Source organism: Scyliorhinus canicula, chromosome 3 (genome assembly GCF_902713615.1).
Source record: "Scyliorhinus canicula chromosome 3, sScyCan1.1, whole genome shotgun sequence".
NCBI lineage: Eukaryota > Metazoa > Chordata > Chondrichthyes > Carcharhiniformes > Scyliorhinidae > Scyliorhinus > Scyliorhinus canicula.
Window position 1 is genome coordinate 70,632,099 of NC_052148.1, and position 27,912 is coordinate 70,660,010.

At 48.0% G+C, this 27,912-nt stretch overlaps 1 protein-coding gene across 1 annotated transcript in view; it reads right to left on the reverse strand.

The window, feature by feature from the left end:
• Nucleotides 1-27,912, reverse strand: part of kiaa1328 (KIAA1328 ortholog) — a 248,031-nt gene that overhangs the window by 195,087 nt on the left and 25,032 nt on the right. The window contains 2 exon segments of the mRNA XM_038790679.1: nucleotides 11,107-11,204; nucleotides 17,265-17,410. Of these exon segments, the coding sequence (XP_038646607.1) occupies nucleotides 11,107-11,204; nucleotides 17,265-17,410 (244 nt within the window).

Below are 27,912 nucleotides of genomic sequence, written 5' to 3' on the forward strand. Positions count from 1 at the left end.
GTGGTGCATATGGATTGCAGTAAAGCGTTTGATAAGGTTCCCCACGGTAGGCTATTGCAGAAAATAGGGAGGCATGGGATTCAGGGTGATTTAGTAGTTTGGATCAGAAATTGGCTAGCTGATAGAAGACAAAGGGTGGTGGTTGATGGGAAATGTTCTGACCGTTGTCCAGTTACTAGTGTTTTGGGGCCGCTGCTGTTTGTCATTTTTATAAATGACCTGGAGGAGGGCGTAGAAAGATGGGTGAGTAAATTTGCAGATGACACTAAAGTCGGTGGAATTGTGGACAGTGTGGAAGGATGTTGCAGGTTACAGAGGGACATAGATAAGCTGCAGTGCTGGGCTGACAGATGGCAAATGGAGTTTAATGCAGAAAAGTGTGAGGTGATTCATTTTGGAAGGAATAATAGGAAGACAGAGTACAGGGCTAAATGGTAAGATTCTTGGTAGTGTGGACGAGCAGAGAGATCTCGGTGTCCATGTCCATAGATCCCTGAAAGTTGCCACCCAGGTTGAGAGGGTTGTTAAGAAGGCCTACGGTGTGTTAGCTTTTATTGGTAGAGGAATTGAGTTTCGGAGCCATGACATCATGTTGCAGTTGTACAAAACTCTGGTGCGGCCGCATTTGGAGTATTGCGTGCAGTTCTGGTCGCCGCATTATAGGAAGGATGTGGAAGCACTGGAAAGGGTACAGAGGAGATTTACTAGGATGTTGCCTTGTATGGAGGGAAGATCTTATGAGGAAAGGCTGAAGGACTTGAGGTTGTTTTCGTTACAGAGAAGAAGGTTAAGTGGTGACTTAATTGAGGCATACAAGATGATCAGAGGATTAGATAGGGTGGACATTGAGAGCCTTTTTCCTCGGATGGTGATGTCCAGCACGAGGGGACATAGCTTTAAATTGAGGGGAGATAGATACAGGACAGATGTCAGTGGTAGATTCTTTACTCAGAGAGTAGTAAGGGCGTGGAATGCCCTGCCTGCAACAGTAGTGGACTCGCCAACACTAAATGCATTCAAATGGTCATTGGATAGGCATATGGACAATAAGGGAATAGTGTAGAGGGACTTTAGAGGGGTTTCACAGGACGGCGCAACATCGAGGGCCGAAGGGCCTGTACTGCACTGTAATGTTCTAATTCTAATTCTAAAGCCATGCTAACCACCTTTGCAACATCATATTCAATCTGTGAGCGCTTCCTTCGGACATACAAGGACAAGAATATTTGACAACTGCGACATGCGTGCTGACACCAAGATCCTCATGTTCTAGGTGATCATCCTCCCAACTCTTTTATCCGGCACAGAAACCTGGAGGACGTACCCGGAACATAGAACATAGAACAGTACAGCACAGAACAGGCCCTTCGGCCCTCAATGTTGTGCCGAGCCATGATCACCCCACTCAACCCACGTATCCACCCTATACCCGTAACCCAACAACCCCCCCCCCCCCCTTAACCTTACTTTTATTAGGACACTACGGGCAATTTAGCATGGCCAATCCACCTAACCCGCACATCTTTGGACTGTGGGAGGAAACCGGAGCACCCGGAGGAAACCCACGCACACAGGGGGAGGACGTGCAGACTCCACAGACAGTGACCCAGCCGGGAATCGAACCTGGGACCCTGGAGCTGTGAAACATTTATGCTAACCACCATGCTACCCTGCTACCCCTCAATGTCACCTCAAGGCCCAAGAGAGGTACCATCAGCGCTGTCTGAAGTGGATTCTCTGCATCCCTCAACACAGCTGTGATCTGCTCCCTAATCAGCAATACAACTCCCCCACCTCTTTTGTTTTCCCTTCTGTCCCATCTAAAACAATATCCTGGAATGTTAAGCTGCCAGTCCTGTCCCTCCTTAAACCATGTCTCCATAATTGCAATTACATCATAGATCCATGCAGTAATCCAGGCTCTCAGTCATCTGTTTTACCTGTTATACTTATTGCATTGAAGCAAACGCACGCCAGACCTATAGTCCCACTGAACCCTGCGGCTTCCAACTGTCTGCAACCCCCCCCCTCCCCCCCCACACCACACAAGTTTAAACTCGGATCAGATCACTGCTCACTGTATATCACGCAAACACATGAACGCACCTATGGCGTGCTCTGAAAAGTATCCAGAAGGATAAGGAGCGGGGGGGGGGGGGGGGGGGGGGGGGGGGGGGGGGGGGGGGGGGGCCTGAATCCCGCGCCCGCCGGCTGCCGAATTCTCCACCGTCGGGGATTTAGTGGGGGCAGGAATCACACCGCACCGGTCGACAGCCACTGGCAGCGGACCCCCCGGCGATTCTCCGGCACACGATGGGCCGAGTGGCCGCCCGTTTTCAGCCGGTCCCACCGGCATATGTTACAACAGGTACTTCTTACCGCCGGGACCTGGCTCCGCAGGCGGCCTCCGGGGTACTGGGAGGGGGGGGGGGTCTGGCCCCGGGGGTGCCCCCATGGTGACCTAGCCCGCGATCAGAGCCCACCGATCCGCGAGCAGGCCTGTGCCACTGTGCCATGGGGCCACTCTATTCATCCGCGCTGGCCGCTGTAATGGTCCACTGGCCAGCGCAGAAATGAACCCCCCCCAATGCGCTGGGATGATGCCAGCACACGCTGGCGCTCCCATGCGTGCGCCAACCCGCGACGGCCGGCAGAGGCCCTTCGGCGCCGGTTGCCATGGTACCAAGCCCCTTCCACGCCGGCCACCGCAAACCACTCTGGCACCGGCCTAGCCCCTTAAGGTGCAGAGGATTCCGCAACTTCGGGGCGGCACGACGCCAGAGTTGTTCACGCCACTCCTTCGCACCGGAGTTGCCCGGTTTCCGAAGAATCCCGCCTAAGGTGTCTCAAATTATTATGCAACAGGTGAAGCTAGATGTGTCACACTGCAACTGTGCAGTAGCAACAAGCACGGCAGCACAGTGGTTAACACTGTTGCTTCACAGCACCAAAGTCCCAAGTTCAATTCCGGCTTGGGTCACTGTCTGCGTGCACTCTACACGTTCTCCCCGTGTCTGCGTGGGTTTCCTCTGGGTGCTCCGGTTTCCTCCCACAAGTCCCGAAAGAGATGCTGTTAGGTAATTTGGACATTCTCAATTCTCCCTCTGTGTACCAGAACAGGCGACGGAGTGCAGCGACTAGGGAATTTTCACAGTAACTTCATTGCAGTTTTAATGTAAGCCTACACTAATAAAGATTATTATTATTAAATGGTACTTGCCACTAACAGATGTTGCTGTCAAGCCAAAAAGACTTTCTGTCTATCACACAAAATAAGTAATGTGGGATAGGAATTTCAGTGCCAGTGTGATGCTGGGTATGTAGGCCATATGTCCCAAAGACTGGTGGGTCATATGAAATAGCATGTCACTTACACCGTTTGCAACGAGCAAGGTGCAAACCATACCCAACCAGCCCATACTTGCAAACTCATAAATGTCTAACATTAAATATGATTCTATGTTTGAAGAACATTTGCTAAATAATTCTGAATGTACTATGAATGACACTGACAGGCGACATGGTCCTGGGTAACTGTCCATGTGGAGTTTGCACATTCTCCCCGTGTGTACGTGGGTCTCACCGCCCAAAACCCAAAAATGTGCAGTGTAGGTGGATTGGCCATGCTAAAACTGGCCTTAAATTGGAAAAATATGATTGGGGACAATCAATAAATAAATAATCAAGCTGTGTGGTGCATTTGCATATATTGGAAGCTACATATATATTAATACACAGGGCCTTGTTCGTTGGAGACAGAAAATGCATAAACTTCATCTGTTTCTGCTAAATAAAACTAAGCGGCAGCCATTTGCTGGTTTATTCCTCAGGGCAATGCCTTGACCAGAGTTAAGCTGCCTGGTTCAAACAATACTTAGCATTTAACACAGTCACCATCAACTGGTGCATGCTCCATGACGAAGCCTCGACAAATCAGAGTCCACTTCCCAACCAACCAATCAGTACTCTCTTCTCATACAATATAAATGTGTTGTTTTCCCTTACATCAGTTGTCTTGTGAATTGTCCTGATGATTGCAAGATAAAAAGCTTCAACAAAATGTCTATTTTCATCAATATGTGAGAGTGTTCAGCCTGTAGAAGGTACAAAACTACTGCAAGTAGATGTCCGTTTCTTGGGAGAAATGGGTCTTGAGTGCCGATAATTAATTCAAAAAAGTAGTTTTATACACTTGAGTTCATGTTACAGAACCTCTAGAAGGAGCAAAATTGAAGCCTGTGACAAGAGTGTGATCTGGATGTCACAGTGCATCACTCTCTGAAGACTATAAACCCACGGTGTGAGACTATAACTAAAGCAAACAGGAAGTATTCATAGGGCAATTCACTACAAAGCGAAGCATCTTTGTAAAGACTTTGCTTCAACGTTTGGCTCTTCACATGGCATGGGGATATTGAATTTTTGGAAAGGGTGCAGAAGAAGAACATAAGATTAGTTCAGAGTTTGAAAAGAATATTAGATTACCCAAGAAAGGTGCACAGAGAAGCCTGATAATTTAGTGTGGATGCAGATGACTTGGTTAATGTTTATAAAATAATAAACAGACTATATTATTTGGACTAGCTTTTTCAACTAGTTACACTAGGAAGGACCAGGGGTTGTGTATTTAAGTTACGCAAGGGCAGAGTTAGTTTGGAGGTTTGGCAGTTCTTCTTCCAAAGTATACTGGTCCTTTGGAACAAGCTGCTAGCTGGACAATGAATGCTAATTTGCTGTATTGTTTCAAGTGAGAGCTGCAGCAAAGTTCACCTTGCACCAGATATTGTAGTTATGTTGATGCATAAATCAGGATCAATATGATCTGCTGGATTAGTTTGGATTGCATACATGGGTCAAGGAGAAATTCTAAAGACTTTTTTTCTAACTGGCCTGCGTTTTTCTCTTTTTTTTAAAAAAACTAGTCCCAGGAGACTGTATGGCTTTGGGGCCTTGAAATGCATCTGCATCACAATGCACAGGGAATCACAACTATGTGATCACATGGGATTAGGGGTAATTTATTAACTTGGATAGAAGGATGGCTGACGGACAGAAGACAGAGTCAGGATAAATGGGTCGTTTTCTAGATGGCAAGTTGTAACTAATGGGGTGTCACAGGGTTCGGCTCTCGGGCCCCATCTATTTAAAATCTATATTAATGACTTAGATACGGGGTAGAAGGTTCCATAGCTAAATTCACAGACGACACAAAAAATAGGTGGGCTGTAAATTGCAATGATAAAATAAGAACCTTACAAATGAATATAGATAGGTTAGAAGAGTGGGCCAAATTGTGGGAGATGGAGTTTAACATGGATAAGTGTGAGGTCATGCATTTTGGTCAATAAAATGGAAAGGCAACTTATCATCTAAATGGGGAGAGACTTCGGGGTTCTCCAATGCAGCGGGATCTGGGTGTCCTTGTGCATGAGTCACAGAAAATGAGCATGTAGATGCAGCAGATAATAAGTAACGCAAATGGAATGTTGGCATTTATAACTAAATGAATGGAGTATCAAGGTAAGGAAGTGTTGTTGCAACTCTACAAGGCATTGTTAAGACTGCACCTGGAGTATCGTGTACAGTTTTGGTCCCCTTATTTGAGGAAAGATGTAGTGGCATTGGAGGCAGTTCAGAGGAGATTCACTAAATTGATTCTAGAGATGAGGGGTTTTTTGTATGAGGAGAGATAGAACAATTTAAACCTATACTCTCTAGCGCTTAGAAGAATGAGGTAAGATCAAATCGAGGTGTTCAAGATGCTAAATGGTATGGATAAAGTAGACGTGGAGCAGATGCTTCTTCTTGTGGGGCATTCTAAAACGAAAAGTCATAATCTTAGAATAGGAGGTAGCAAATTTAAAACAGATTTGAGGAGAAACTACTTCTCCAAAAGGGTTGTGAATCTGTGGAATTCTCTATCTCAGAGTGTGGTGGATGCTGGGACAGTGAGTAAATTTAAGGAGGAGTTAAATAGAATTTTAATTGGTAATGGGTTGAAGGGTTACAGAGAACAGACAGGACGGTGGAGTTGAGGCCAGGATGGGATCAGCCATGATCATCACATTGAAAGTGTTTCAGCTCGGGAGGCTAAATTGCCTATTCCTGCTCCTACATCATGTGTTCTTGGAAGGATTTTGAAATCCAGCTCTTGGTTATAGCACTGTAGGTAACAGATGAGGAACATATCAACCATGATAGAATGGCGGAGCAGACTCGATGGGCTGAATGGCCTAATTCTGTTCCTATATCTTGTAAACTTATGTGGGAGGGGCTAAATGGGTCTTTTGCTGTCGTCCATTTTGCAGACTTTCATATGATCATAGAGCTCATTTTCACTGTCCACTGTAATGCCAATCAGCTACCTCTTTTCCGTGGATTGCCACTTGCTATGGAGGAGAGGCTTGAGTGTTCCATTGATCCCGAGAGCAATGCCTTCAGGTGTCTTACGACTCCTGGCAGGGTCACCCATGACGGTGAGGCCGGAGGGGAGGAACCAGACAAAGTGCAATCACAAACAAGTCCTCAACGACAGATCAAGCGCAAGATAATCTTATGATATCGACGCTGCAATTGGGGATGAAGGCTGCAGTAGTAGGGAGAGATTCCCTTAGCGCTGGAACTAGATCTATTTTCTGTCAAGGGCTGTGTGTCTGCTGATATGCAGTAGTATACTCACGTTAAAAAATGTCTTGCACAAGGCATTAACCCAGAGGAAACCAACACGCATCCCGCCCCCACACACAAATAAGCCCCACGGCAAGAGGTGACAGGGCGTGAGGTCTGGAAGTCCCCATCTTTAGACCGGCATGTAGGTGGTGGAGTTTGATTCAGGCATTTCGTTCTTGGAATAAGAACTGGGAGCACTTTGGCAACTTTCTTCACGACTGAGCAGCCCTCTTCAGGATCCACTCTGCTCAAGCGCATGGGGAAAAGACTACAAAACGTGACGTAAAAATAGTTGGTTCCATCTCCAACCTGGCTGAAAAACTGCATCCAGCAGGCTCATCTACCTGCAGTCAGAAAATCAAAGTTAAACTCAATTTCGGAACCTGGAATGTACAAACCCCCATGGATAACGAGCAAAACAACCAACCGAAAGGGAGAACTGCCCTTGTTGCTCGTGAGCTGAGGCACTTCAACACTGACGTCGCTGCCCTGCAAGAGATCCGAAGAGCAGGAGAAGAATAGCTGAGGGAGGAAGGAGGTGGTTACACCTTCGTCTGGAGAGGAAAATCTGACGATTAGTCCAGGATGCATGGGATTGGATTCGTCATCAAGAACAAATGCATCAACCGACTCTCGGAGCAGCCTGTTAGCATCAATGACTGCCTCAAGACTCTCCGGCTGCAACTTGTTAAGAACCAAAGGGCAACAGTCGTGAGTTCCTACACCCAACCTGTGATGCCAATGATAAGTCCAAAGAAGGCATCTACTCCACCTGGAACACCATACACTCCAACATTCCTAAGGAAAATCATCCTTCTGGTGGGTTCAACGCCAGGATGGAAAGCGCACTCATTCCTGGAAAGGAACCATTGGAAAGGAAGAAGTTGGGAATTGCTACTCCATCAGGGTTCTTCTGTTCACCAAATGCACAGAACACCATTTTGCTATCACTCTCACTGTTTCGCCAAAAAGGGAAGCTCAAGTCTTCTTGGAGTCATCCACGATCAAAGTACTGGCGCACGATCAACTATGTCATCATCCGATCCGGAAAGTGGCTGGTTTAGCTCACTGGGCTAAATCGCTGGCTTTTAAAGCAGACCAAGGCAGGCCAGCAGCACGGTTTGATTCCCGTACCAGCCTTCCCGGACAGGCGCCGGAATGTGGCGACGAGGGGCTTTTCACAGTAACTTCATTGAAGCCTACTCGTGACAATAAGCTATTTTCATTTCATTTTCAAAAGGATGCCCTCATCACCAATGCGATGACCAGTGCAGGTGACAGCTGGACAGACCACCGTCTCATCCACTTCTCTATGTCTATTAAACTCCACAAGAGGAAACAGCTCAGGAAAACAATCAATGTTGTGCAGCTTCAAGAGCCAAGCATGCTTATGAACGTCCTACACTGTCTTCAGCAAAATCTCCAAAGCATTCATGCTAATGGAGTGGAGGAAAACTGGAAACAGTTGAGTACAGCCATCATCTCAAGCTGTGAACAAACCGCAGACTACAATACCAGAAAACACCAAAACTAGGCCAATGGGAATGGCCACACCATTCAAGGCCTCATCGACAAGAGGAATAGCAAAAAATGACATCACCAGCAAGGCAAAGAGAAGAACTCATCAAACAGCAATCACAGAGATACAAAGAAGTAGGGAAATCAAGAACCAATGGTGGACTGAGAAAGCTAAGAAGCTGCAATGCCTCACCGACAAACATGAGACCCGGGGCCTCCTCGATGCCACCAGTGCAATATAATGGACCCAACACTCTCGGACTCAATCCAGTACGGAGTCAGGACAGAAACCTTTGAAAAGGCAGAGAATGCATTAGCCTTCAATGGAGAAAACACTTAAAGTAACTCCTAAACCATGATACACGTCTTCATCTTGGACTGTTCGAGGAAATCCTCCAATTCCCCATCAATGATGATCTTGGACTCCTATAAGACGTGGATGAAGTCAAAGTCGCCATTAAACACATGAAGAAAGGAAAAGCTACAGGAGCGGACAGGATTCCAGTGGAGATTTTCAAACTTGGAGGAAAAAATGATCAGCTGTTGCTGAAAATCTGGGACAGAGAAGAAATCCCTGCTGAACTCAGAGATGCCTCATCACCACCATCTTCAAGAAAGGAGACAAAGCGGACTGTGGGAGCCACCAAGGGACCTCCTTACTCTCCATCACCGGGCAGATCATCACCCAAATCCTAGTGAGCCACCTTCTCCCAGTCTCTGAAGGAATCCTTCCAGAAAGCCAATCTGGCTTCCGACCAAACAGTGGAACAATGGACATCATTTTCACTGCTCGACAACATCCAAGAGAAATGCCAGGCGCAACACCAACCACTCTAAATGGCCTTCATCGATCTGACCAAGGCTTTTGACTAAAGTCAGTTACGGAAGACCTAGGCAAACCAGCTGTCCAGAAAAATTCATCAACATCCTCCGACACCTCCACGACAAAATGTCAGAGACAGTCCTCACCAGAAAGACCTTTGTAGTCAAGACTGAAGTCAAGCAGAAGTGTGCCATCACCCCAATCCTTTTCAACACCTTCATCGCCACCATCTTTCTCCTGATCAAGAACCGGTTTCCCAGTGGAGTGGACATAGTCTACACGATGTTTGGAAACTTTTCAACATCAACCAGTTGAAATCCAAGAAGAAAATGACAGGGGCATTGCTCGTGGAACTGGAGTATATGGATGATATTGCTATCTCCGCTTTCTTAGAAGAGAATCTCCAAGCCATGCTTGACACCTTAGCGTAAGCATACCGAAGAATCGGTCTCAATGTCAAGACGACCAAAGTCCCCAAAGTAACCCGCCCCAGGGCGATATCCGGTATTTCCCTTCATCCAGATCAACGGAGAAACCCTCCAAAACATGGAACATTTCCCCAATCTGGGGAGCCACCTCTCATCTAAGACTGCGTCAATGTGGAGATCCAACATCGCTTCCAATCCGCGAGCGCTTCCTTCGAATGTCGAAGGATGACAGTCTTTGATGACCATGACCGCGATATCGGTGCAGATACCAAGATCCACGTAAACAAGGCAGTCGGCCTCAAACTCTTCTCCACAGCTCAGAAACTTGGACCACATACAGACGCCACCTCAAGACCCTGGGGAGGTATCATCAACACTGTCCGAGACAGATTCTCTGCATCAGCTGGGAGGATAGGCATATTAACATCAGCATCTTCGAAGGAGCCAAGAGCACCACCATCGAGGCCGTGATCACCCAAAGCCAACTCCACTGTACCAGCTAAGTTCTCAGGATGCCAGAGCTCCAACTGCCGAAGCAAATCCTCTTTGCCCAGCTCAAGGATGGCTCCCAAACAAGAGGACAACAAAGGAAACCCTTCAAAGACACCCTGAAGGCTTACCTCAAGAAATGCAACATTAACATCAATACCTGGAGACCCTTGCTCAGAAGAGACCTACGCGGTGAAGGGACACAATTCTTCAAGAACACCCGGCGGCAAGTGGAGGTCCAGAAATGGAGCCCCAAGAAAGGAATACCAGTGATCAAGTCTAAGGATCTAAGGACCATGCCAACTCCTGTAAACACCTGCCAATTGTGTGGCCAGAGCTGCAGCTCTAGGATCGGGCTCATCAGCCACGCAAGGACTCACAGAACCCATAACCATGGACACAGAGTTTCTTACATGGACAATTATACTCATCAGCGAATGATCGCTGAAGAAGATTCTGCCACCTTCCAAAGAAGAGTTGGTTCACACAAACATGTGATAAAACCAGTCAGCTGCAAAAAAAGTTGTCTTCTGTTCAAACCTTTAACATAATAACATATTTATTTAGCAGTCTGGAAAAGTGAAATACGGTCTGTGGGTTCAAGGGTCCAGCTCTCTGGGAGCAATCAGAGATGTTGAACGCACCAAATATTAAAAGATTCTGGAAACAAGTAGAAGAAAAACAGACAGCAAGAAATGGTTTAAGTTACACTGAATTAAAGCATAGAGACAATAATTTCAACTTTCATTCATACAAAGCATGTTCAGCAGATCAACAATCACCAGTCTGTCAATATCCAATTTGGTTTAATACGTATCAGGGTGAGAAAATGATCGTATACAACCATTTTCCCACCAGCCTTCACGGAAATGGGAAGAACTATAATGAAAGCAAATTACTACTGCTGGAAATCGGAAATAAAAACAGCAAGCGCCAGAAACACTCAGCAGATCAAGCAACATCCGTGGAGAGTGAAACAGAGTCAATGCTTTGAATCCAATATGACTTGCTGCCAGACCTGCTGACTATTTCCAGCACTTTCTGTTTTTTAATTATGGGAAGAGCTATGGTGTGTAAAAGAATATTATAAAGTATATGTTCAGTATCAGTGTTATGGGCTTTGTACCAGTATTCTGCTAAAAGGGCTATGTGCAGCTTCACAATGGAAACAAAACTCACCTTGCCAGCTCCTTGATTAGGTTAGCAATGCGCCTCTTGTCCTCTGGGCAGAGATCCTTCAAAGATGCACTCTTGGCCCCTTTCTTTTCTTTCATAGCCTATTTCAAAGAAAAATCCAAGAAAACCAGTTACATCTCTTCTGACACCAATTCCATTCTCATCCGTCCCCTCATCCTTTCATCAGTTTCATAAGACCTAACTCTTGCTCCCATAATCAATTCCCCACTCTACTTCTAGACTGTTTTGGGGAACGAAAGGGCATGAAATTGGAAGCAGATAACAATTTCAAGAATCTTAGGTAGGTGATGTGTTGGAGATCTTTAAGAAAATATGGTACTGGTAGATTTTCATCATGTAACACAATGGTTTGCGGCGTGGTCAACTCTATGCTAAGCACCGTTTGTAATGGTTCAAGCATAGCAGCCTCTGTCACATTTGCTGCAGAGGAAGACAATAGGCCAAGTAGGTGCGCAACTCAGTGGCCTCTGTTGTCATTGGGCCCTCTTGTTAGTCATCTGACCGTCATGTTTCTGCTCAGTTCTCCCACAGCCCTTTTCCCCTTCCTTTATGCTCAGTGTCTCTACTGTGCCTTTCTCCCCTTTCCCCACCTCTGCTCCACTGGTTGCTAGCTTCGAACAAGTCTTGGAACAAGTTGGTGACTGGCTTCCACATCTTGTGGAAGCCGCCCTCTGACCCGCGGATGGTAAATTTTATCTTCACCATTGGAGGAAATCCGAAAGGTTGGCCAGCCAGTCTGCAGTTTTGGGTGGTGCTGCCAAATGCAGATGAGCAGGAGCAGGATTCTTCAGCAGGCGATTAGGGAGGCAAAAGCTAGAGTGTCAGTCCCCCTCCCCTTAAAGAGTTCTGGCTGGTCTGCTATCCCGAAGACTGACACACTTCCCTCACCCCCACAATCGTGGACATTGACTTGAAAAAGGTTGTCCAGAGCCCCACCAATCTGGGGCAAGTCCAGAATATGTGGGTGTGGTTGGCCGGGCCTCCCTGGCTCTGTTCAAATTTGTCCTCCACATCCGGGAAGAACCCCCACTTCTATGTCCAGTCCCTCCTCCCATTTTTCCCTCGGCTCGGCCGGGGGTATTGTACCTCCTCCCAAGAGTCACCTGCACAGGTCTCCACAGTTCCCCTTCGCCAGGTCATCCGAATTCAATAGTTTCTAACCAGCGAGTGTCTTGGTATCTGGGGGTACACGTCGTCCCCCTGCGAAGGAAGTTTCAGACATGCAACTCATCTCATCCCCTTTGTGTAGTTTGAATTTATCCGTGAGCTCCTCCAGGGTCGTTATCCTGTCACCTATGAACATGTCGTCAAATGTCAGTATCCCCTTGTCCTGTCTCCAACTTTTGAAGGTGCCGTCCATTGTTGTGGGAATGAATTGGTGGTTGTTACAGATGGGGGACCCAGCAGACAAATCAGTTCGGCCAAAGTGCTGTCTCATTTGATACCCCTTTCAGAGCCTGGCCACTACCATTGGGCTTCTTGGGTATTTGGGTGGAGGGGATAGGAGTGCAATCATGATTAGTGCTCAGAGGGATGTCCCTATGCAGGAACTCTCCTCCATCCTCACCCATTCTGCCTCCGGCTCCTTCATCCATTCCCTCGTTCTGTCGTGGCCACCCAATGGTAGAACTGTAGGTTAGGGAGGGCCAAGCCTCCCATAAGGGCAGCACGGTAGAATAGTTGTTCGCACAATTGCTTCATAGCTCCAGGGTCCCAGGTTCGATTTGCAGCTTGGGTCACTGTCTGAGGGAAGTCTGCACGTTCTCCCCGTGTGTGCGTGGGTTTCCTCCAGGTGCTCTGGTTTCGTCCCACAGTCCAAAGATGTGCAGGTTAGGTGGATTGGTTATGCTAAATTGCCCTTAGTGCCCAAAATTGCCCTTATCGAGCAGAGGCTCGATTGCCAGGGCGAATAGTGTGGGAACAGTAGGCATCCCTGCCTCGTACGTGGTGTTAGTCCTAGCTTCACCCAGGAGATGAACCCTGGCCCAAGCCCAAACCGCTCCAGTACTTCTATGAGCTATTTCCACCCGACTCTGTCAAAGGCCATTTCTGCATCCAGGGACATGATCACTTCTGGTGTTCTTTCCCCGGATGGGGTCATTATCACGTTCAGCAGGTGCTTGATGTTCGATGCTTGCTGCCTGCCCTTGACAAAGCCCATCTGGTTCTCCACGATGACCTCCGGCAACTCTCCAGCCCCACCTGGCCAAGGGTTTTGCCTGACCTTCGCAACTACATTGAGCAACGAGATATGTCAGTAGGACCCACTCTCAGTCGAGTCTTTGTCTTCATATGGTATTGGCGATATGGAGGTTTATGCCAATGTTAGGGGCAGGAAGCCCAACCAGAGAGTCTGCGATCATTCCCCGCAGGTGCAGGGCTATTGCTGTCGCAAACATTTTGTAGAAGTCCACCGGAAATCCATCTGACCATGCTGCATTCCCCGCCTGCATGGAGTTGATACTCACGATGACCTCTCCCTGTTATAATGGTGCAACCAGGCCCTGTTTCATATCTTCCCCCACGACCGGCATGTCCAGTCTGTCAAGGAACTGTTTAATCCCAGAGTCCCACTCGGGTAGCTCGGATGCGTACAGCCCCCGGTAGAAGGCCTCAAAAGCTTTGTTGATTTTTTTTCAGGCTCGGCAACTAGTCTGCCGTTTGTCTCTAACCGGTGCTATTTCCCTGGTGGCCTCCTGCTTCCTCAGCTGGTGAGCCAGCAGGCGACTCCTTTGTCACCATATTCATAGAAAGTCCCCCATGTCTGGTGAAGTTGGCATACAGCTTTCCTCGTGGCCAGCAGATCAGTAACTTTTTCCTCTCCACCAGTAGTTCGATGGTTGGGGTCGCAGAGTTCTGTCGGCCCACCTCCAGCATAGAGTCAATTAGTTGTTGCCTAGCAATTCTCTCTCCCTGTCACTGCGTGCTTTGTACACGATTATTCCGCCTCTAATCACTGCCTCTCAGAACGTGGAGGGCGAGACCACCCCATTCTGGTTGTTGTTAACATATCCGTCTATGGCTTGTGATATCCATTCGCAAAATACCTTATCGGCAAAGAGCGCCATGTCCAAACTCCACCCGGGGGGGGGGCACAGACGACTCTATCTTTTCACTGGGCCCCGAAGTTCCAGGTGACTATCCTAATGCAGGATCAACCATATTTACCTTGCGGAAGTGCTCTTGCACTTCAAGGTTTCCCTTTGTCCATAGGGCACCCAAGATGGCCGGCAACTATGTGTACACATGTGGGTGAGCCCCTGGACTCCTGGACTCGGGGTTTCCTTTTTCTTTGGGATCCTCCAAAGTGCCTGTGTTCCATGCTGCCATGTGCGATCTGTACCCTACCCTACCCACCCACCCCCCTTCGTACCTCTTTTATCCCCATGAGTGTTTCTACCTTCAACCTCCTCCTTCCTTATACCTACTAGTGCCCCCCTCCCTCCAAGTCTCCCCCCACACCCCCCATTTGTGGTGTTCTTCCCCCTCCTGTTGCCAGGCACCCTCCCCCCGATGGGAGGTGTGCCAATGCCACCCCCGTTCGTACTTCCAGGAGGTAGCTTACCCGCTAGTGTGGTGGCCCCCTTCTCCTGTTGGCCCGCCTTGCTCAGCTGTGCTTGAGGTATCGCTGCCCCTCATGCCTGCCATCTTCTAATCTTTCCTATCCTTTATTTTGTTGTTGCCTCTGCCATCTTATCGACATCTGGAATTGCTGGCATGGCTTGTCTTGTCGGTGTTAGAGGAGGGTGGGAGGGTGTTTGCTCCCGGTTTTAGGCATTCTCCCCGTGTCTGCGTGTGTTTCTTCCGGGTGCTCCGGTTTTCTCCCATAAGATCCCAAAGACGTGCTTTTCGATCAATTGGACATTCTGAATTCTCCTCAGTGTACCCAAACTGACGCCGGAGTGTGGCGACTTGGGGATTTTCACAGTACCTTCATTGCAATGTTAATGTAAGCCTACTTGGGACACGAATAAAGATTATTATTAAAGTGCCCAATTACATATTTTCAGGAGGCGAGTCACCTTTCATGCGTCCGCTCAGCACATCCCCGTCACTGGAAGTCTCACTGTAATGGTGATAGCGAGGACACCGTTCCCAGACCACTTCACTGCAACACTGACCAAGTGGACACTGTTCCCACATCGCTACATTGCAATGCTGACTGCCATGACACTGTTTCCAGGCTGCTTCATTGTGATGCTGACTGCAAGGACATGGTAACAGTGGTTAACACTGTTGCTTCACAGTGCCAGGGACCCGGGTTCGATTCCCGGCTTGGGCTGCTGTCTGTGCGGAGTCTGCACGTTCTCTCTGTGTCTGCATCGGTTTCCTCCAGGTGCTCTGGTTTCCTCCCACAAATCCCAAAAGATGCGCTTGTTAGGTGAATTCTCCCTCCGTGTACCTGAACAGGCGATGGTGTGTGGCAACTAGGGGATTTTCACAGTAACTTCATTGCGATGTGAATGTAGGCCTACTTAAAGGGCAGCATAGTAGCACAAGTGGATAGCACTGTGGCTTCACAGCGCCAGGGTCCCAGGTTTGATTCCCTGCTGGGTCACTGTCTGTGCGGAGGCTAAACGTTCTCCCCGTGTCTGCGTGGGTTTCCTCCGGGTGCTCCGGTTTCCTCCCACAGTCCAAAGACGTGCAGGTTAGGTAGCCATCAGCAGCAGCAAACTGTGTTCAACCACAATCTGTAACCTCATGGCTCAGCATATCCCTCCTTCTACCATTACCGTGAAGTCAGGAGACTAACCCTGGTTCAAAGAGAGTGTGGGGCATCATGCGAGGAACAGCACCCGGAATGGCTAAAAATAAGATGTCAACCTGAAGATACAGCACAGGAGTACTTGTATTCTAAATTGTCTGATTAGTAAGACGACACAAAGGTTGGTGAAATTGCGTATAGCAATGAGGACTGTCAGAGGATACAGCAGGATTTAGATCATTTGGAGACTTGGGTGGAGAGATGGCAGATTGAGTTTAATCCGGACAAATGTGAAGTAATGCATTGTCTAATACAGGAAGGGAATATACAGTGAATGGTAGAACCCTCAAGAATATTGACAGTCTGAGAGATCCAGGTGTACAGGTCCACAGGTCACTGAAAGGGGCAACACAGGTGGAGATGGGCAGCACGGTAGCACAATTGGCTAGCACTGTGGCTTCACAGAGCCAGGGTCTCAGATTCGATTCCCTGCTGGGTCATTGTCGGTGCGGAGTCTGCACGTTCTCCCTGTGTCTGCGTGGGTTTCCTCCGGGTGCTCCGGTTTCCTCCCACAGTCCAAAGATGCACAGCTTAGGTGGATTGGCCATGATAAATTGCCCTTAGTGGCCAAAAAGGTTAGGCGCAGTTACTGGGTTACGGGGATAGGGTGGAAGTGAGGGCTTAAGTGGGTCGGTGCAGACTCGATTGGCCGAATGGCCTCCTCCTGCACCGTGTGTTCTATGTTCTAAGGTAGTCAAGAAGGCATACGGCATGCTTCCCTTCATTGGCCATGGCATTGAGTATAAAAATTGGCAAGTCATGTTGCAGCTGTAGAGAGCCTTAGTTACGCCACACTTGGAGTATCGTGTTCAATTCTGGCCACACTACCAGAAGGATGTAAAGGCTTTAGAGAGGGTGCAGAAGAGATTTACCAGGATGTGGCCTGGTATGGAGGGCTATGAGAGGTTGAATAAACTTGGTTTGTTCTCACTGGAACGACAGAGGTTGAGGGGCGACCTGATAGAGGTCTGCAGAAAAAAATCACAAAGACATTAAGTTTTAAGAGGATATTTTACATATACTACAAGATGCAACAAAACCCAAAAATCCAGGACAGTAATCTCAGTTCCTCACATTCATACAGAGAAGACCTGCAAATATTTGTAAAATTAATTCAAATTGTAATCATTGTGATCGGCATCTCCCTTCACACAGGCACTGGCAGGACTAAAAGATACCAAACAGAGCAGGGGATCTGGGGATAACAGGACACCAGGATAAAGCCATGATCACATGGTTCTATGTTGTAGGCCTCCCTCGATAAAACAAAGTTACACATTTGAAACCTTACTCGGCCTCCACCTGAATATCCTGCATGCGTGTATGTAATCTTTAGTGGGAAAAAAAGATGCAGTAACAAATATCATAATTTCACCTTGTTTGGTATGGGTTGCTTTCCAGATTTGGTATTCAGAGGATTCACAAAAACAGACCCAGAATGTAGGGTGAGCTTTGCTCCACATTCTTCAATTTTACACTTGACCTTTGACTCAGATCTAATGTTTCCTTCCATCATCAACCCTAATAAACACAATAAATATTTTGTAAAATGAGGCACAGAATAGACCTATATAATCATTACTTTTTTTTAAATTGTTATTCACAGGTTGGCAACATCAGTAGCACTACATTTATCTCCCATCTTTAGTTATGAATATATGAGAAGGTAGGTTACAAAAACGACAAGCTGCTCCATCCCACCCACCCCCAAACAGTCACAACAACTAGTGCCCCACCAACAATCCTGTGGTCACCAGTGAAAAACAAACAATTACACCACATACCAAATCGGGAGAAAAATCTTCAAAATTCTTCTCCAATCCCCTAAGACAAAGAAATTTAAAGTTGCAATGACAAAGAAGCACATTCCTAACAACTAGGTGCCCATGGGATCCTAGGGCAAAAGGCCAATAGATCCAGTGGCAGGAAAAAGGGTAATGGTTGACTGCAATATTGCTTGCAGTGAGGTGTCACAAGACGTGGTATTAGGTCCCTTGCGTTTTGTGGTATATATAAACAAATTAGAAAATTTGTAAATGCGGACTTCAGGTGGCGGCAATGCGGAGCTAAGCCGCACGTTCGGCAGCTCCCGCTTCTATAGGACTTGTGGGCTCTTTTAAGGGCCCCAAACGGCGCTGATTTGACGATTCCCGGTGTGTAAAGGGGTCTGGTGCAATACCCCCCGGGATTTATGGTGCGGTCACGGAGTGGGCCGAGGAAAAAAGCGGCAGCAGCTCCCCTGGAAAAGCGGGGGAAGGTGGACAAAATGGCAGCCGGTGGAGCCCCCGAGGAGTGGAGGCAGTGGGCGGAGGAGCAGCAGGCGGCCCTTCTGCGCTACTTTGCGGAGCTGAAAGTGGAGTTGCTGGACTCTCTGAAGGTTACGACAAGTAAGCTGCTGGAGACCCAGACAACCCAGGGTGCAGCGATCCTCGAGTTGCAGCAGCAGGCCTGAGCGTGAGGATGAGGTCTCGGCCCTTGTGGAGATACACGAGGCGCTCCACAAAAAGTGGCAGGATCGCTTTGAGGAGATGGAGTTTCGGTCAAGGAGCAAGAACTTGCGGATCCTGGGCCTCGCGGAGGGGCTGGAGGGGTCGGACCTGCCGGCTTATGTGGCCGTGATGCTGAGCTCGCTGGTGGGGGCAGGATCTTTCCATCTGCCCCTGGAGCTGGAGGGGGCCCACAGAACACTGGCCAGTAGGCCTAAGGCGAATGAACCCCCGCGGGCGGTGCTGGTGCGGTTCCATCGGTTCAGTGACCGGGAGTGTGTGCTGCGATGGGCCAAGAAGGTGAGGAGCAGCAAGTGGGAGAATTCGGTAGTGCGTATCTACCAGGACTGGAGTGCGGAGGTGGCTAAGCGGAGGGCCGGGTTTAACCGGACGAAGGCAGTGCTCCACAGCAGGCAGGTGAAATTCGGCATGCTGCCGCCTGCGCGCTTGTGGGTCACACACAAGGACCGGCATTACTATTTTGAGTCCCCGGAGGAAGCGTGGGCCTTTGTGCAGGCTGAAAAGTTGGACTCGAACTAGGGATTGGGGACTGTGGAGTGTTTTTTTGTATCACTGTTTATGCTGTTGCTGGCTATTCTGTTTGGTTTTTTTTCCCGCTTTCGGATGATGTTCGTTATGGTTTTGTGTTTTAAGGGGGGTGTGGGGGTCTGTGGTTGTTCTGTTTTTGTTTGTACGGGGGTGGTAGATGGGTTGGGACTGCTATTTGGGAACTGCGTTGAGGGGTGGGGTGGGGCAGTGGGAAAGCGCGGACTTTCCTCTGGTTTCCCGCGCTGCGAGACGAGGGGGGTGGAGCTGGAGGCAAGGGGCGTGGATATCAGTTCCGTTTTCCCACGCTGGAGCGGTGCCAAGGAGCTGCTGCAGGGGGGGAGGGGTGACCCCATATCGGGAGGAGTTGGTGTTAGGACGGGAGCTGCCGGGGTCAGAAGTCGTCAGCTGGCTCACGGAAGTACTATGGAGGGAGCGTCGCGGCTAGGAGGGGTCCTAGCCTGGGGGGAGGGGGGAGGGGGGGGGGGGGGGGGATGATGCCGGGTTGCTGCTGGATTGGCCAGGGAGGAGCCGGTGCGGGTGGGAAACAGGCCGAGTGGGGGGTGCTGGCCAGGGTCGAGCAGTCGATGGGCTATGGCTAGTCGACGGGGGAGGGGGGCGGGGTGCCCCCTGATCCGGCTGCTCACGTGGAACGTGCGGGGGTTGAATGGGCCGGTTAAGCGGGTTTTCCATTCCGGGCTCGACGCGAAGAACCGGGGGGTGGCGATCCTGGTGGGGAAGAGGGTGGCATTTGAGGCGTCTGAGGTGGTGGCTGATAGTGGCGGCAGATATGTGATGGTGAGCAGTAAGCTGCAGGGGGAGAGGGTGGTGTTGGTAAAGGTGTATGCCCCAAATTGGGATGATGCTGGTTTCATGAGGCGTATGTTGGGCCGCATTCCTGACCTGGAGGCCTGATCATGGGGGGGGGGGGGACTTCAATACGGTGCTGGACCCCCCACTGCATCGTTCTAGCTCTAGGACAGGCAGGAGGCCGGCGGCGGCCAAGGTGTTGAGGGGTTTATGGACCAGATGGGAGGGGTGGATCACTGGAGGTTTGGGAGGCCGAGGGCTCGGGAGTACTCTTTTTTCTCCCACGTGCACAGGGTTTATTCCCGCATTGATTTTTTTGTCCTGAGTAGGGGGCTGATCCCGAGGGTGGAGGATGCCGAATATTCAGCTATAGCAATTTCGGACCATGCTGCGCATTGGGTGGATCTGGCGATGGGGAAGGTGCGGGACCAGCGCCTGCTTTGGCGTCTGGACGTGGGGCTGTTGGCTGATGAGGAGGTGTGCAGGGGGGTCCGGTGATGTATTGAGAGGTACCTCGAGGCCAATGATACTGGGGAGGTCCGGGTGGGGCAGGTGTGGGAGGCTCTGAAGGCAGTGATTAGGGGGGAGCTGATCACCATCCGAGCCCATAGGGAGAGGGGGGAGAGGAGGGAGAGGGAGAGACTGGTGGGGGCGCTGCTGAGTGTAGATAGGAGGTATGCAGAGGCCCCGGAGGATGGACTGTTGGGGGCGCGGCGTAGCCTGCAGGCCAAGTTTGATTTATTGACCACCAGAAAGGCGGAGACACAGTGGAGGAAGGCGCAGGGAGCGGTCTATGAATATGGAGAGAAGGCGAGCAGGATGCTGGCGCATCAGCTTCGCAAGCGGGACGCGGCTAGGGAGATTGGTGGAGTGAAGGATAGGGGTGGGAACGTGGTGCGGCAGGGGGCAGAGGTCAATGGGGTCTTTCGGGACTTCTACAGGGAACTGTACCGGTCGGAGCCGCCGTTGGTGGTGGGGGGGAATGGAGAGCTTTTTGAACAGGCTGCGATTTCCAAGGGTGCAGGAGGAGCAGGTGGAGCGACTGGGGGCGTTGATCGAGTTGGAGGAGCTGGTTAGAGGGATTGGCCACATGCAGTCGGGGAAGGCGCCGGGACCGGATGGGTTCCCGGTTGAATTTCATAAAAAATACACGGACCTGTTGGGCCCCCTGTTGGTTCGGACCTTTAACGAGGCATGGGAGGGGGGAGTTTTGCCCCCGACGATGTCACGGGCGCTGAATTCACTGATCCTGAAGCGAGATAAGGACCCCTTGCAGTGTGGATCATATAGGCCAATTTCACTGCTGAATGTGGATGCCAAGTTGCTGGCGAAGATCTTGGCCACTGGAATAGAGGACTGTGTGCCGGGGGTGATACATGAAGATCAGACGGGTTTTGTGAAGGGGAGGCAGCTGAACACTAACGTGCGAAAGCTGCTAAATGTGATAATGATGCCGGCAGCAGAAGGAGAGGCGGAGATTGTGGTGGCATTGGATGCGGAGAAGGCCTTCGATAGGGTTGAGTGGGAGTACTTGTGGGAGGTGTTAGAGAGGTTCGGGTTCGGGGAGGGGTTTATGTTTTGGGCATGCCCAGCACTGGGGGAATTCTGGAAGGGGGTAGCAAGGACGGTGTCGAGGGTGGTAGGATCCAGGGTCAAACCAGGCTGGGGACTCGCGATATTTGGGGTTGGGGTGGAGCCGGGAGTGCAGGAGGCGAAAGAGGCCGGTGTTTGCGTCCCTAGTAGCCCGGCGGAGGATCTTGTTGCAATGGAAGGATGTGAGACCCCCAAGCGTAGAGACCTGGATCAATGACATGGCGGGATTCATTAAGCTGGAGAAGGTCAAATTCGCCCGAGGGGGTCGGTACAGGGGTTCTTTAGGCGGTGGCAGCCTTTCCTCGACTTTCTGGCTCAAAGATAGAGAACTAGGACAGCGGCAGCAGCAACCCAGGGGGGAGGCGGGGAAAGGGGGGGGGGGGGGGTTCAGGGGGGGCATTGTTTATGTTAATTTAATTTATTGTTAATTAATTTTGTTGTTTATTGGGTTTGGGGGGGCTGGGGGGGTTTGTTATATGCGTTGTTATGGGTGCCGAGGAGTGTTTATTATTGTTATTATTATTGTTTTGTTGTTATACATTTTTCAAAAATCTCAATAAAAATTATTTTTTTTTAAAAAAGAAAATTTGTAAATACCATAGATAAGAAAATTGGCTTTTTAGTCGATAGTAAAGGAGAAAGCTGTAGATTGATGGAAGATATTAAGAATTGATGAAATGCGTAGTAAAGTAGCAATTTTAATTCAACACAGAAAAATGTGAGGTAACACATTTGAGAGGGCAAACAAGGCAAGGAAATACACAAATAATGGTAGGATATTGAGAAGTGCAGAGAAGCAAAGGAACTTTACACCACAGTTCCACAGATCTTTGCAGGTAGCAAGATAAGGAATTGAGCTGTTAAGAATAGATTTGGGATATTTTCCTTTATTGGCTTAGAACATAAGAGCAGGGAGGTTATGCGAGAACTTCACATAATCTAGACTGCTAGACTGCAGCTCAAGTATTTCATGCAGTTCTGGTCACTGCATTACAGGAAGGATGGCAGTAGAGGGTACAGAGGGGATTTACAAGGATGTTGCCAGGGATCGTGAATTTTAGTTATGAGGGGAGATTGGATAGGCTGAAGCTTTTTTCTTTGATACAGATGACACCGAGGAGAGATGTACTTGAGATGTATAAAATGAGGGACCTCACTACAGTGGATATGAAGGAACCTCTATCGATCAATAGCCAGAGGGCATGGTCTTAAAGTAATTAGCAGAAGAATGCATGGGGATTTGAAGAGAATTTTTTATCACCTCAAGGATGATGAGGTGCTGGAACTCAGTGCCTGAAAGAATAGTTGAGGCAGAAACACTTCCTGCAATTGCAAAACACTTGATTATACACTCACGGTCCTGTAACCCACAGGGCTATGGACCAAGAGCTAGAGAGTGGAATTAGACTCAATGTTTCTGCTGACACAGATGTGATAGACCTCCTTCACGTGGCCTCCTTCAGTGTCATGATTATTCGGCCCATCAAGTCTGCACTGACCAGGGGCAGCATGGTGGTGCAGTGGTTAGCACTGCTGCCTCACGGCGCCGGGGTCCCAGGTTCGATCCCGGCCCTGGGTCAGTCTGTGTGGAGTTTGCACATTCTCCCCATTTGGGTGGGTTTCACCCCACAACCCAAAGATGTGCATGGTAGGTGGATTGGCCACCCTAAATTATCCCTTAATTGGAAGAAATTGGATGCTCTAAAAAAAAATGTTTTAAGTCTGCACCAACCCTTTGAATGAGCACTCTACACATTTACACTCCCCTGTCCACCCCGCCATATCCCCGTAACCCAAAACCTAACCTGCACATCCCTGGGCATTAAGGGGCAATTTAGCATGTCCAATCCACCTAACCTGCACATCTTTGGACTGAGAGAGGAAACCGGAGCACTGAGAGGAAACCCACGCAGACACGGGGAGAATGTGGAAACTCCTCACAAACAGAGGCAGGAACTGAACCAGGGTCCCTGGTGCTGTGAGGCAGCAGTACTAACCACTGTGCCACCCCCAATTGTTGTTGAACATGGTTTTGTGAAAGGGAAATCACGTCTAGTCAATTTACTGGCGTTCTCTGAAAAACTAACATGCTATGAATAAAGGGTACCAGTGAATGTACTGTATTAGATCAAAGGTTATTGTGGAAAATTAAAGCTTCTGGTGTAGAGGGTAACATTTCAGCGTGAAAAGAATATTGGCTAGCTATCAGGAAACAGAGTAGGCATAAATGAGTCTTTTTTTCATCTTTTAAAATTTTGAGTACCCTATTTGTTTTCCAATTACGGGGCAATTTAGCGTCGTCAATTCACCTACCCTGAACATCTCTGGGTTGTGGGGATGAGACCCACACAATCACGGAGAGAATGTGCAAACTCCACACAGACAGTGATCAGGGCCAGGATCGAACCTAGGTCATCAGCGCTGTGAGGCAGCAGTGCTAACCACTATGCCACCCTAAAATTGGTATTTTTTCTGCTTGGCAGGATGTGACAAGTGGTTTGCCACAGGGATCAGTATTTAGGCCTCAACTCTTTAAAATTTATATAATGAGCTTGGATGAAAAGACCTATAGTATGGTTGCTAAATTTGCTTATGACACAAAAGAAACTAAATTGGGAAGAGGACATAGGAGGCTACAAAAAGATATAGATAGTTAGTTGAGTCAGCAAAGATCTGGCAAGTGGAGTATAATGTAAGAAAATGTGAAATTATTCATTTTGGCAGGATGAATTTTTAAAAATCATCTAAATAGTGAGATTGCAGAGCTCGGAGGTGCAGAGGGATCTGGATTACCTAGTGCCTGTCTCACAAAAGGTTAGGATGCAGGTAAAGCAAGCAATTAGCAACGGTAATGTTATCATTTATTGCAAGGGAAATTGAATACAAGAATAGGGAGGTTATGCTACAGTTACGCAAGACATTGATGAGTAGGGTACTGGAGTACTGTGCACAATTTTGGTCTCCATATTTAAGGAAGGATGTAATTGAATTGGAAGCAGTTCAAGGAAGGTTTACTGGATTAATCCTGGAATGATTGGGTTGTTTTATGAGGAAAGGTTGGACCGACTAGACTTCTATGCATTGGAGTTTAGAAGAGTAAGAGGCAACTTGGTTGAAACATACAAGATCTTTCGGGGCCTTAAGACGGCAGATGTGGAAAGGATGTTTCCTCTTGTGGGCGAACCCAGATCTAGTGGCCACTGTTTAAAAATAAGGGGTCGCCCATTTAAGACAGAGGTGAAAGTTTTTCTTCTCTCAGTGGGTTGTAGAAAATCACTTCCTCAAAAAGTGGTTGAGGCAGAATCTTTGAATATTTTCAAGGCAGAAGTAGATAGATTCTTGATAAGCAAAGATGTGAAAGGTTATCAGGCAGGAAGGTTTAGGTTTAAGTTAAATGAATCACAATCTTGTTAGATGGTGAAGCAGATGCGAGCGGCTGAGTGGCCTACTCCTGCTCCGAGTTCATATGCCAAGATAACAGCAGAACAAGAACAAGGACAGAATGGCTTGTTCATGTTCCTATTTACTTAGAATCTGAGTGCACTAGCTGTCATAATATCCACTCATGTATTTCATGAGATGCAGACAGGCAGTGATTGACACACAGGATAACCAATGAACACACACAACACAGAACAACCAATCACCAAACAGGACACCACCGCTATAAAGCCCACAGGGCATTAAGAAATGAAATGAAAATAGCTTATTGTCACGAGTAGGCTTCAATGAAGTTACTGTGAAAAGCCCCTAGTCGCCACATTCCGGCGCCTGTTCGGGGAGGCTGTTACGGGAATCGAACCGTGCTGCTGGCCTGCCTTGGTCTGCTTTCAAAGCCAGCGATTTAGCCCTGTGCTAAACAGCCCCACACTCACCCTCTCTCACAGGACATGGCTAAGGAGATAGTCACAGTGCACAAGCTAATGAACATACCATGTGGTAGAGAGCTAGTCTGGTCAAGCCAGTAGAAGGTTATCAGTTAGGTTAATAGAGTGGCAACCCACAGCAGATTATGTACAGCAGGTTCAATAAAACAATGTTGGACCATCTCCTGTGTCAGAAGCCTGTTTCTCGTTTTACTGCATCCAGTTGCAGTTGATGTTAGACCAACACAGATAACACATCACTAGACACACACAAAAATTAGAAAGAGTTATTTCCCATCCTGTGAATATGTGGTGGATATATTCAATAGTCTCTCAGAACAGTTAGAGCTTTTTGTTTTAAAACATCTGAATAAATGCAAGGCTGGAGTTGGAGTGAATTGAAAGATTGGGTGATAATGTAATAATGGTTTGATGTGTTGGGGAAAATCCATGAACTTTTACCCAGATTCAGTAACAGCAAGGAAACCGTAATTAATTTAAAGTATTTGGGGAATCCAAATTTGTTTCTTTTATGTTTGAAAGTAACTTTACAGAGTTTGCATCATTTGTAAAAATGTTATTTGTAAAAAAATTATTTTTTGAGTATACTGAAGAAATACTGCTCCACGGCAACACGGTGACACAGTGGTTAGCACTTGTTTCATAGCACCAGGGATCCGGGTTCGATTCCCAGCTTGGGTCACTGTCGTGCAGAGTCTGCACTCCCACAAATCCCAAAAGACGTGCTTGTGAGGTGAAGTGGACATTCTGAACTCTCCCTCAGTGTACCCGAACAGGCGCCAGAATGTGGCGACTAAGGGATTTTCACAGTAACTTCATTGCAGTGGTAATGTAAGCTTACTTGTGACAATAATAGAGATTATGTGACCTGACAACTCTAGACTGAGAAGCAGTACCCACAGGAACAAAGAAAAGGGCAGAGCTGGAGAAAGGTTTTCATGCTTCCACAATCGATGGGGTGTTGAGTTGAGGAGTTTCCAGAAGGAAGTGCGCCATATGGGGAAGATTGCAAAGGCGAAGCCATGTTTACATAGTTGATTCTTCGCAGGCAACAGCATCTAAGTCCCTAAAGAAAAAGGATTGCCATTCTGATTGGATGAACTGTGTGATTGAAACTGGAACCACAATACAGGCAGGGCGGACTGAGATAGTCTTTGTTGTATCTACTATTTCTATGTGAAATTCATAGTTCACACAAATCATGATGTGCCCATTTCTTTTATATTAATTTATGGGATGTGGGCATTGCTAGCTAGACCAGTATTTATTGCCCTTCCCTTCTTGCCTTTCAGAAGTTAGTGGTGATCTGTCTTTTTGAACTGCTGCAGTCCCTGTGGTGTAGGTACACCCAGTGTTGTTAGGGAAGGGGTTTTGACCCAGTGACAGTGAAGGAATGGCGATATATTTCCAAGTCAGGATGGTGAATAACTTTAAAGGGAACCTCCAGGTGGTGGAATTCCCAGGTATCTGCTGCTCTTGTCCTTCTAGATGGTAGTGGTTGTGGGTTTGGAAAGTGCTGCCTAAGGAACATTGGTGAGTTACTGCATTGCATCTTGTTAATGGTACACACGGCTGCCACTGTCCGTCAGTGGTGAAGGGTTTGATTGTTGTGGAAGGGGGGGGGGGGCAATCAAGCTGGCTGCTTTGTCCTGGATGGTGTTGAGCTTCTTGAGTGTTTTTGGAGCTGCACTCATCCAGGCAAGTGGGGAGTAACCATTACACTCCTGACTTGTGCCTTGTAGATAGTAGACAGGCTTTGGGGAGTCAGGAGGTGAGTTACTCACCACAGGATTCCTAGCCTTTGATGTTTATTTTAATTGATTCTGATACCTATTCGCATTAAAAGTAAAAAGTTAAATCTTGTTGCTGATTTCATCATTTGGGAGTCATTCGGTAAATTTGCTCATCTTGGTTTATGGATCCCTACACATGTATGGAAAAATGCATGTAATACAAAGGTGAAACAAACATTTTGCTCTATTTACCTCCGCAAAATCTTTCATAACAGGAATTGGGTATGATAAAGCCTATGAAAGAATAAGCTTGACAAGGTTTCTTCTTGATGCAGAACATCTGGCTTTAAAAACGGGTAAAGGATTTCCAAATTCATCTGGTTGCAAGATTTCTCGTACTGGTGTGATTAACAAAAATGGCTTCAGCAATTCAGCAAAATTTGTATATTTTCTGAGAATCTTTGCAGTTACTTTGCTGAAGTACTTCTAGATGATTGAATAAACTGGGTTTGTTCTCACTGGAACGACGGAGGTTGAGGGACGACCTGATAGAGGTATACAAAATTATGAGGGGCATAGACAGAGTGGATCGTCAGAGGCTTTTCCCCAGGGTAGAGGGGTCAATTACTAGGGGGCATAGGTTTAAGGTGCGAGGGGCAAGGTTTAGAGTAGATGGACGAGGCATGTTTTTACACAGAGAGTAGTGGGTGCCTGGAACTTGCTGCCGGAGGAGGTGGTGGAAGCAGGGATGATAGTGACATTTAAGGGGCATCTTGATAAATACATGAATAGGATGGGAATAGAGGGATACGGACCCAGGAAGTGTAGATGACTGTAGTTTAGTCGGGCAGCATGGTCGGCACGGGCTTGGAGGGCCGAAGGACCTGTTCCTATGCTGTACTTTTCTTTGTTCTTTCGTTCTTATATGAATGCTTCATGGCTCTATCCCAAGAACAGAACAGTTTCTC